Source organism: Polyodon spathula, chromosome 20 (assembly GCF_017654505.1).
Source record: "Polyodon spathula isolate WHYD16114869_AA chromosome 20, ASM1765450v1, whole genome shotgun sequence".
Taxonomy (NCBI): Eukaryota; Metazoa; Chordata; class Actinopteri; order Acipenseriformes; family Polyodontidae; genus Polyodon; species Polyodon spathula.
In genome coordinates, this window is record NC_054553.1 from 5,368,249 (window position 1) to 5,380,581 (window position 12,333).

Here is a 12,333-nt window from a genome sequence, read left to right on the forward strand (position 1 = left end):
CAGTCTCTCTGCAGTCCTCGTCTTGTCTCTTCCCGCAGTACCAGACAGATCCGATCTCGAGTTCTTCTCAACAGTGTTTTACAGCACTGAAATCTGAAACCTAAAAACTGTTATTGGCAACAAGCTGGAAAAGCAACCTGTCTGCCTGCTGGGTCTGACTTTTGTTGTTGTGGTTCATGATGGACTATGATTTTGTTTTTCTTTAATCTGTGTTACTCATTATGTAATGAAATGCCATCATTTAAAATAAATGAATAAATAACGTGTGCACCCAAAAAACTCTTCACCTGTGATGCATTGCCTGTAAGCATACAATACACCTGAGGTAACATGTAAAATCTACTGATCTACAATAATGAGTAATGAGATGCAATATATTGTTTTCTATTGACGGTGGATGTACAGGGATGGCAGCAATAACACTGCTATTTGTAGATGATTATTTCAGAACAGTCCCAAATGTTACAGTGACCTAGTATAAGGATAAACCATAGTAGAGACTAAACAGAAAATACTGGTGCCATTTATTATATCATGGTTTAGGGAGAAGTTGCCTCTTTGATTTGTTACTTTAAGTAGGCTGCTCAGGTTGTTTGTACTGGATTTCCTTAGAGATTATTACCTTGGGCTAAAATAAATAGAGAAGTTATGGTGATTAGCATTGGGACACGCAGGTTCTCCCAGAAGTGATACAGGCTTAACTCCTCAGTGACTTAGGAGGTCATCTGATTATCTGAATAATCTCTCTTTACCACAACCACAAAATGTCATGATATACACATGGGAGGCTTCCTTGCAGTATGATTACAATATTTATTTATTTATTTGATTGATTGTTTGTATATTTAAGTATCTTGATTGCTTGCTAAGTTATTGGAAACTCCCAAAGACAAAAGTAGAACAAAGGAACGAAACATAAGCAGTGATTTGCATGACTGAAAATCATACCAGCCAGGTAACTCCTGGACCAACACAGCGTTATGAATTGTGCCAATCATACGGGCTCTAATTCAGCATGTACGGTATTAATGTGGGTTTTGTGCTTAATCAACCAGCATCCTCTATATCTCTTAAGGATTACTATGATAACACAATAATTTCCGCTACTTGTAATACATACAGATTATGTTTGGGGGTGGGGGAGGAACAAGGTTTGACAACAAAAAACAATAAGGTCATTGCAGTGAGATATGCCGGCTTTAATTCCTTTAGAGAAATTGCGAGCATAAAGCTTAAAGCCTGGCTCCAGACAGGCATTGAGAAACAGGAGGTAAAATGTTGTGGAATTTGATTATAATAGATATCTGTTTATTAAGTACATACTAGAGCGTCTCATATTCTCGCTCTATTTATATATCCATAAATATATTGAAGACTAGTCCCTAAAATAAGAACTGCTTACAGTATCTTTAAGTAAAATTGTGACACTACATATTGTTTCATTTTATAATATTCAGTTGGCCGCTCTGCACTGCTGCTGTGGAAGACAATTCCCAAATGAATTTAAGGAGGCTGCCACCTCAGCGGATATTGCAGTATTTAATGCAATAACAATTAAGGCTTGTGATATAGCCCCCACAATGACCCTTGGTGGTAGTGCTAGGATCGCGTTACCCATAGTCTGATTTCACTGTGCTGGGCTGTGATTTGTTTTTCCCACAGCTGCACAAAGTAGCCAAGTGACTTTGCTCCCCCGCCACCCCCTTAGTTTAAACTTTTGTCAAAGCTCTCCACGTGACAGCAATGCAGTTTTAATGTTGTAATTCTAGAATGGAGTGTGAACAGTATGTGTGGTTGCTTGCTTTGCCCATAAAGCAGAGGGATCCAGCTGGTCCAATAGAAGCGTGTCTCTCTCTTTCTGCGTCAGGCACACCGTACAGATGGATGCAGTTAACTGTACTGTAGCAACGATGCTGCCAGGATGGCTCTGCCAGCCATTACAAGTGATATTGTTATCAGATTACAGTTTGTGTGTTTGTGTAAATGAAAGGGTGAATATGACACCTAATCCCCTAAGCATTTGCTTCTTGCTGTGAGTCTAGGTATGTCATGGATGTAGCGTCTTGCTTCCCCAGCCTCTGAATATGAAGTGACCCATGGAAATCCTCTAGTTTAAGGCAGTTGCATACGTCTACAAAGGCTGTTTTTAGTAATTTATTATGTTTTGCATTTGTCTATATACAGTGTGAGCAGCCTAGCAGGAATTAATACCTGTAGTAGTGCACAGATTAAACAAATACAGGGAGTTATCTGGGTTTGCCATGGAAAATGGTTCAGTTTACTTGCACTGCAAGCATGCAATTACCAGGGTTTGTAGAGCAATCTGTTGTACATGTATTGAAAAGTGCATTGGGGTAATCGGGGTTTGTGTGGCAAAATGGTACAGAAATGCATGTTTAAGGGAGTTGAGTCGAAGAAATGTTCTAATTAATGTTCTGCTGGTACTACAGGGAGTAAAATGCCACAAGCCACGTCTAACCCTGTCCGAACAAGTTAAATGTTATACTCAGTAGATTATGGTTATTTGGATGAGTGGGGCAAGATACATCACTGTGTTGCAGTGTTTGTACCTGGAGTGCTTTTATCAGTATTAGCAGAGACACTATTTCCAATATTGCGGGAAAGGTTCCCTGGAATTTACTGTGATTTCTACTGGTGAGAGCAAATTATTGAAGTTTAAAGAGCTGACATTTATACAGCATGTCATTGCATTCCATTACTGTAGTGTAACCCTGTTTTCACTTTTTAGATGAGCACAGGGAAGCAAATGGAGTTCTGGCATTTCTCATTGGCTGTTAATGGTATAATTACTTTAAAAATAGGGAGTCACTCATGTCGTTTGGTGGTGCAAAATGCTCCATAATTTATTGTCCAGGGGTGAACAATTTTAAATTGTAAGATATTGATTATTACAACAGTTTATTTTATTTTTTTCCAGTGAAAAAGGATTTGGATGAGCCAGATGATTCCAGGGCTCCACAGATAAAGAAAAAAGTGAAGGAACTGCGCATTCTGGACCCCAAAACAGCCCAAAACCTGTGTAGGTATTCCTGAGAGAGAGAGAGAATCCATGAACATTCGTGGAGTGCTGTAGTTATATCACACATGGACAAGTAGTTTGTAGAGTGAAATAAACCCAGCACCCTCCCTTAGATCATTGATATATAGTGTACTGTTGAACTCGAAAAAGTATTTCAACACTAGAATTATATGTGTTCTAAAGGTGTGTGTGTGTATGTATATATATATATATATATATATATATATATACACACACACACACACATATATATATATATATATATATATATATATATATATATATATATATATATATATAAATATATATATATATATATATATATATATATATATATAAACATTTAATTATGAATTCACACAACACGTGGAAACGGAAGGGAGTTTCCTAAAGAATAAATGCAATATATAACAAACACTTGCATAATTACTTCTGAAGGAGAACAGAAACATTTGGGTATTACAGTATTCCTTTGAATTTAAGACACCCTCAAATTTAAGATGCAGCCCAAATTTACCACCCTCAATTTGAAGAAACAATGCAACATCAAATAAATATGCATTCACAAAGATACAAATATGTATTAAATAACGCTGTTGTGTTGTACAAAACTGGCTCGAAACAGTGTTGTTGTAGGTTAACCACAGAGCTTGTTTATTGTGCTGCGCACTGATAATAGGTAAGTCGTTGTCTCAGTCTTACACATGCCTCTCACTCACTTACAGCATCACGCATCCTGGCAACAACAGGTAACCCAGCAACCACAACAGCATTAACTGCATTGCAAACACAACAGTCAGAACCTGTTTTTCTCCAAATTTGTGAACTGTGGTATTACTTAGCATGTCGAAAAATACGGGGGTCGGATCAGCATTTCCGGTCTGTCCAAGCTGGTGCTGTTTGTTAGAAACGATTACTTTGTAAAAAAGCTTCTCTTCGAATTCCTCAGGAAGCTAATGATGCTGCTTTGAAAATGTCTGCCTGTACAATATGGATGATTCGAAATCGGGCAGTAACGTCTGTGTTTTCTTTTCTCGTCAGTAAGTCACTTTGCTGCTTGTGTATTCAGGCACACTTCTTTGTTGTCTTTTCTCGGGGCAGTCAGTCACGTTGCTGTTTGTGTACTCAGATAGTCACGTCTTTAGTTTCTGATTTTTAATACACGCATCACTATACTTGAAGTTAAAATGCAGACTATTTGCGTCTTAAATTCAAAGGAATACGGTAATTAAAGTGTGATCTGTTTCTGTTTGTCGTTAACACATCCACAACTGCTTTTTTAAAAGGATCTTGGGTACGTTTGTCAGTGGATGTCCTCCCTCTTCTCCCTGCCTCCCAGCTGGAGGACCTGCTTCTCCTTGTTATGTATGCATGATGTATTACATATTCCTCCTTTAATTGCTGTTGTGCTGCTCATTAAGGTGTGAGGGCACCAGCAATAGAGAACGGAGCCTGGAATGCTTTCAAGTTAAGGTTCATGAATTCCAAACTATCCCTTGTTTTCATCTGAAGTTCTTCTTAAACCTTACCTGAGTTTTAGAATGTATTAATATAACAGACACACAAACCTACCATCAACCATATTTGTGTTCTGGTCATTAAAAATACAAGGAGGGTCAGAGGGCCCAACTAATGCACACCTGTAGTACTAAATATATTATTTTAGTACACCTTTATTTGTTGTTTGACACTTTATTAAAAAAAGAAATAATAAAAAAAAAGAGGAGAAGCACTCCCCCTTAGATGACAGATTTACAATTGCATTAAAGCTACGACCGTCTGAAGCTGTTGCGCAGAACCTTGAGAATGGAGCCTTGGTAAATGTCAGCCTTGTGGAAGGTTATTTGTTGTAGAGCAAGAGTGTGGGGCCTTAAGGAACATTCTTGAACTTATAAAGCAGGAACTGAAATGCAGGAAAGTTGTCTGACAGAGTTCTTTTTACTTGACTTTGTTGAGCTGGGCCTCCATGACTCCCTTCCACTTGTCCTGGTCATGTATTGCAATGCTAATAGTGAACTATTATATACTTATATTTTCAAACGGCACATTTCTGCCCACACCCGCACTGAGCAGATCTTATTTAGACAGATCTTACCTACCCCAATGGTTAAAGACTGCGGAGTGTCTTGTTCTCAGCACCCACTAGTGGTTTCAGTGAAGCAGACAAAATATGTTTCATTTTCAAGGCAGACAATATATTATGTTTTAGGGAGAAGCCAGAACTCGGGACATAGTCCTCCAAAAACAGTATATATGAACCTATTTTCTAAGAACTGTCTCCCAGTTTAACCTACCCCACAGCTTCAATATTGTATTTGCTGATCAGCATATTGTAATTTAAAGTGTACAAAAATAAAAATAAATAAGTCTTGTCATCATATAATTGTAACTTCAAAGGTTCAATATTTTAGGCACTAAACACAAAAGAAACACATGAAGAGGTAAAGTATAGCACCATATTTGAACTGTAGTTACGTTTAGGGATTCTTTACCATAGTCCATTTTAAATAATCCCGAATAACTGTATTATTCAAAATCAACAAATGTGTCAATGTGGCTTTAAGCTGTCATCCCTTGCTGGTGAAGACCACTGTGTTTCTGGCATGTGTGCGAGTCTCAGATATGACCTCCTAACACGAAACATCATTGTGTAATTTATTACCATTTAGTATTCTCTTTTAAAAGCAGGTTTTCTTTGTCCTCCGAGGGAGTGGGTGGAGAGTTGCTCAGCTGAAACAGTAAATGCAGAACATTAAATTCTGTCTCATTCCAGCTGAAGGCTTAGTTCACTTGGAAGAACTAATCAGAGGGAAATGATTCAGGGTCCAGCACTGAGTTAGGTCCAGTTGTCTTGAAGTGGGTGGGGCTGTCTCACAGGGTCAAGTCTGTTTTCCATCTGCAGCAGAACAATTTCTTCATAGTACTGATGTTTGTTTTTCTTTTCTTTTTTTTTTTTTTTTTAACTGTTCGCGTGGATTTTAAAATCAGTTTGGCAAGTAACCTTAAGACAGGATTCAACCAATTTTATCCTTTAAAAATGAAATCATAGTTTTTGTTTTATCACTGTCAGGTAAGGGTGGGGGTGGCGGTAAATCATTTGCAAGTACTTTCAACATTGCTTTAAAGCACTGGTGCACAACTCAGGTCGTGGAGGGCCGGTGTCCCTCCTGGTGCTTGTTCTAACCATACCCTGAATTAGTTAATTGGACCAATTAAGCTTCTAATAATGTCCAGTAAGTACTTTAGGGTGCAGTTGGATTAAAAACCTGCAGGGACACCGGCCCTCCAGGACTGAGTTATGCACCAGTGCTTTAAAGGATATAATCTGTTTTAAAGACATTTTATTACCTATCTATTGATCAATATAGCCCCTTGTTGATTTGCTGCCCCTATTCCCTTCAAGTATTCCAGATAATAAAACCCAACACAGTTTTCTAACTGCAGACTAGAGGGAGAGAGTAACACAGTGAACTTTTGGCAAGATAAATAGGCTTCACCCGAGTCATGGCGAACATAAAGGTTAGAAAAAAAAACAATCAACAGCAAAACAAAAGGGAGCTGCATGTGTTGAGGTAAGAAAATAAATACAGCTGTGTTTATTGCACCTTTAAAGGACTTGACCTGAAAATGATTACGCGCAGGCTGCCATTAGTCAAAACGCATTACTTCACAGTGCGCTGCACATCAGCAGTGTTACTAGACTAGCAAGGAACAACGTAGATTAACTTCTTGAAGTAAACTTTGAAATTGCTCCTAGTTTTGCGAGATTTGCCATTTTTATCTTCATTTTTAAAAAGTGTTGATGAAAAGCAGCCCATGCCGTTGGGATAAGCCAGAGTTTGATTTTACAGCACCAGAAAACTCCACCTAGATTGGATCAACTACTTATTTTTAGGGGTAATCCTGATATAACCACGGATAGGTGGTTGATGCAGTCTAGTTTTCCAGTGCTCTAAAATGATTTTAACAAATCCAGCTGTGGTGATAAAACCCAATTAAACTGGGTCACCCAAAATGTGGAGTGTGACCTCACAGTGGTCTGCTGTGAAGCAGCAACATGATGAGGGTGGAAAGTATCTAATTCTTGTCTCATTTGAAAGGGTTTTCATGATTAAGCACTATGTCTTTTGTTGAAACGTCTTCTCTGTTGAAATGATGTAACAGCAGACTTCATTGTGTAGTGCTGTTCATTACATATGTACAACATTTTTTTTTTAAATGTACCAGTATGAAAAGATCAGGAAAAAATAAAATGTTAAAAACAATCTTCTGCGGTTATCGTTTGATTCACCTTGAAACTGTGTTTAATTGTAACCATTTCTAACAGACTGCAGATAATCACATTAAGACCTGGGGGGAAGATCCAGTTGGGTAGAATTTAATAGACAGTTACTGACATGCATCGGTGCTGACTTATTCCATCTGGGAAGCGCAATGATCCTGTCCATGTTTCAAAGATCAAAAACAGATGCATAGCGTGTACCTTTTAATGAGGTTCCTCCACGAGCCCAGCCTGCTGTGGGCTTGTAATGAACTTTCACATGTACGCTTCACACCTGAGCTCCATCAAGAAGTCTCCGGGACACCTGCTGTGGTTCACTAACTAGAACAAATCATCCCCCAAAGCTGAATGTTTCATGTATCAGGTGTCACTTGCACATCGCTCAGTGAGGTCTAAACAGTCTACAGTGTTTTGAAGTTTGATGTATTCATAATAATAATTAAAAACTACCTTTGAGTGTCACCCCATAGACAGTATACCTCAAAATAATCGGTTTCGTCCTTCTGTCATATGGCACGGAGCTGGTGGCTGGCTTTGCTGCCCTTGGATAAAGAACACTACAATGCTAAAGGAGCATTGAGAATTCCCTATAGCATCCCCAGCTTTCAATTCCACACAACTTACAGAATGCTCCTTAAGGAGTTAGATATGTTGCAGTAAATCTGACAATTATTGTCTCTCCTTTTTTGAATTCCAGCTATCTTTCTGGGTTCATTTCGCTTGCCTTATGAAGAGATCAGAGACATCATTCTGGAGGTGGATGAGGAGAGGCTGAGCGAAGCGCTGATCCAGGTAAGAGCACCTATTTTACTTCTCTGCAAGGTCATCGCAGTGTTTCTCTGACTCTTTAAAGCCCCACACCATTTCGAGACAAATGGGACTTCCATTCATCTGGCAACAATAGGCGGTTTGGGACACTGCTTGGTAAACACGCAGGAACACACTTTTTTTTTTTTTGCGCAAATTAATGATCTTCCTGGTAGCTGTTTTTGTTTCTCAGGAAGAGGTAATTACAAACAGAGCTGGCTGTTTTAAGGTCGGGGTGGTTTATGAGGTATGGGCGTCTTTCCATTGGCTTCAGGCTCCAGTGTTGATTTGCTTATGCGTTATCTTGTATTATCTTGTATTTGTGCTGATCTATTCCCATCAGTGTATGTGTGTGTAAAGGGAGTGTTTGGGAGCGGGTATTAATAAATAATCAGCCAGCAGGGGGCATTGCATCCTTCAACTTCCTGTACACATTTAACAGAATTTGCAAAATGTTGTTGACATGATTGTCATGCTAAAACCTTGATCACCAGGTGTTGATTGTTTATAAATGTAATAAATTTCTACACTTACAAATCAACAGCAAATATGTACACTGCTGTAGAAAAACAATTGTACTTACTTTTCATCTCTGTCCACTAAATGCGAAATGTATAATAATTGCCTTCAGCTGTAATTTATCAGTACCTCTCACCTGTGCAGCAACATCTGAGACCACCATGTGAATGTAGTAATCAGGGCAAACTGCAGAGCCTGATTCTTTCAGCTTTCAAGTCTCCTAAGATCCAATTATACCAACCTGTGGTTATTCACCATTTCAAAACGTCTGGACTCACATTGTTCTCAGTTCACAGGTTTCTGTAAAGCCTGTTTAATTCTTTATGTTCCTTTAGCTGAAAATTAAGATATTTGTTTTTTTTTTGTTTAATTTTACCTAAATGTTCTCCTTTACAACTGGCTAAGCATGAACACCAGTCTTTATGTATTAATGAGAGAGAGAGGGATTTGAGTCTGCTGTATGTTTATCAGAGGGAAAAAACATGGGTAATAATATATACAACGCTCCCCTTTGTAAAGCAACAGTCAGAAACCATCAGAAGGTTCTTCCTTAAAACGAAAGTGCTAGAGTATTGGTATTATGGGGAAATACTGTAGGAGTCATGACAATACCTCCTTTTAGCCTGTGCGGTGATACAGTATAAAGGGCCACCTTATTCTCTCTCTGTCCCCAGGGGGTGGGAGTGGCTGTGGGGCTTCCTTGCTGATAGGGATGGCAGTCAGCCCCTGGGGTTGGAGGAAGCAGAATCTTTGATGGCAGGAACAGGAATGGATAGGCAGCAGCTGTTGATGAACCAGTAGCTTTTCTAGTTCCTCTTCAGCCAGCGAGGGGTTGGCTTCTGAGGGGCGTTGGAATTGTAAAAACCTTTTACAGCTCTTTTCCTGTGATGAATCTATTTCATTTGTCAGCTGGATGACTCACGATGTGAATGTTTTGAAGGCTGCAGTAGTGCTTCATATGTTTCTGATTCTCTGACATTTCCATCAATGCCGGGGTGGGAGCGCCTCAGAGAAGCAGCCATGAATGCCAAAGCACAAACAAAAACCTTTTCATTTAATTTAATTTTCATTTCTTTCTGGGTTTTCTCTTTTTTCTTTCCTTCTTGGTGGAATCGTAGGGAAATGTCATGACAATGAAAACAAATGTGCTGTGAACCCTTTACCCCTCCCTGCCTCCCTGTCTCCCTGCCTGCCTCTCTCCTTTGTAACCGTGCAGCTGCCTGGAAATGTGAACTTGTGTGGCACTCACTGAAGCATGTTGTGTCCAATGCAGTAGCACAGAAACTAGCTGGGCATGGTCGGTACTTGTAAACCTAATGGCACCAGGTGCATTTGGAAGTGCTGTTGGAAGCTTCTATGGGCAGTTTTCCCCCTAGGGCCAAAGCTCAATGCCCCCCATCCCCTAAAAAAAAACAAAAAAAAACATTTTGGACTTTTTCAGCAGAAAGCAGTTAACTTAAATAGTTTCAGTGTCTTATTCTGAAAATACATATACATTGACATTGACAATATTATTATGTGTCATTAGTTTATTGGTCCAGCATTTTCAGAATTCTCTTTCCTATACTACTAGATCGGTCTGCAGTGAACTCTCCTAGATCTGTGTGCTGAAAGAGTTAAGATTCTATGGAACTGTGGTCCACTGAATAGTAACTGTGGAAGAGTCATACCGAATTCTCCTATCGGTCTAAATGCCCAGCCCCACCCCACCCCACCCCACCCCTGCCATGGCTTTTGAGTCTTCCAATTACAATGTTCTATTCCATCCTGTATACATAATAATAATAATAATAATAACAACAACAACAACAACAACAACAACTAGATGTTTGGGTTCCAGATCCGTAGCTAGAAGTTTATCCACACTGTTTGCAAACATACTGTTCAGCTTCGCTCTCCAGTCATATTTTGAAATGCTGCTGTATGTTCCCAGTAACGTAGGCTTTTGTTTGGTTTTGCTCTAGCCTCTTCTGATTTATCATTATTTAACATATATTAAACTTGATTGGCTCCCCTTATCCTGCATTAGGCTTCATCACCAACTGACTATGATTTATACATGCCTGAACTCTGGGGCCAATTGAGCTCTCACAGTGAATGTGCTCCCTGCAATTATTCCCTGAGATCTATAGCCAGGCAATCTTGTTTTAAGACTCTTCCTCACAAGCTCAATTTTAGTCAGCTTAGTTTTGCATAGAACTGCTTCTGAATGGAATGTCCTTCCCACTTTAAAATTACAGCACACAACTGTGTCATGTTATTTCAGATTGTAATTCTTCATATATACTTATGATATATGGCATGATGTGTCATGGTGTTTGACAGCCCTTTACAACATTAGGGTTAATGGACCTTCTGCTCAATGACATTGCATTCCAATAGGATAGACATATATCCATAGGTGTTTGTTAAAAATGGGTTTTACTTCAATATTTTTTTTTTGTTTTTAAACTTAAAAAACAAACAAAAAATGTACACACACTTTTTTAAAGCGTTTAAAATGAAGTTAAACATACACAATTCAGAGATTGACAAGAGGCGAATGCCCCCTGTATGAAAAGACTGATGGTCCAGTGCATCCATGGTCTGCTCTTTCAGGAATGCCATTGTGAACTTGGAACAACAGAAGAAAAGCCCAGTGTCTTTGAAGAGCAAGCGCTTGTGCAAGCTGAAGGGCTTGTGTGATGTTTCAGTCTTTTAATAAACAGGTTAATGGAGTGTTTAGAGTTCACAGTTCACATGGCCAGATTTGTTCCTTAGTAGCATCTCTGCAGACAGGGTCGCCAGGATACATCTTTGAAGGTTTTGTTTCCCCTATGCCAATTTAGGGAACGCAGTGTTCAGGTTTGAGATACAGTGGTGGCGTGGAGAAGCTTGGCACTGCCAGTCCTGCACCTGCACTGTGGACGTGAGAGGATGTTGGAACTCGTGTGCCCACAGTTACACATCTTTTGTAGGAACTGAAAAATGGGAAAAATAAATTAAGCTTATTGCAGGCCAGAATGAGCAGAGTCTGGGAATCATCCCCTTTGTCTGAGGATCTGGAGTCCTGCAGGTAGTCTAACTGGGATCATCTGGGAGTTGGTTCTCTTCCCTGGCCTGATCCCTGCCAACTACACTGCGATTCAAAGCTTGACAATGGAATGGACATGTGTTCATTTTTAGATCCCTTGTTCCTTTCTTGAGAGGAAGTGATTATAACCCTGAACTTAGCCATTTTAGGAAAACACAAGAATATGTTAAGACATCAGATAAGTTGCATGGTAATACTGGTATCAAAATGTACTCAACAAGTACATATCCACCAGAAAAAGGGCTATGGATTTTACCCATTTAAAATACTACCTCACTGTCCTTTATATTAGCAACTTAGCAACTTCAAACTGTTAGTAAGTTCCACTGACCTTTCTGAGTATTTGAAAGGTTTAGGGCTGGATTATGTTGTATAATAATGCATACCATTGCTATTAATAGTAACGACTTTTCAGGCTTATTTGTCCCATAGTCCTGTTGTATACGTGTAATGCATTTGTAGGGAGAATACATGCAAATATTGTGTGTAGCATCTAAATAAAAATATGCAAACCTACAGTGTATGTTCCTATAATGCCTTAAGGCACTTTCTTTAGTTAAAATGCTAGAAAAATTGCATTGCAATGTCTTCTTTCATTTGTATGAAAATGTG

The 12,333-nt window shown here is 39.1% G+C and overlaps 1 protein-coding gene across 1 annotated transcript in view; it reads left to right on the forward strand.

The window, feature by feature from the left end:
* Positions 1-12,333, forward strand: part of LOC121295178 (protein diaphanous homolog 2-like) — a 385,994-nt gene that overhangs the window by 214,520 nt on the left and 159,141 nt on the right. Inside the window, 2 exon segments of the mRNA XM_041219584.1 lie at positions 2,939-3,040; positions 8,020-8,114. Coding sequence (XP_041075518.1) covers positions 2,939-3,040; positions 8,020-8,114 — 197 coding nt within the window.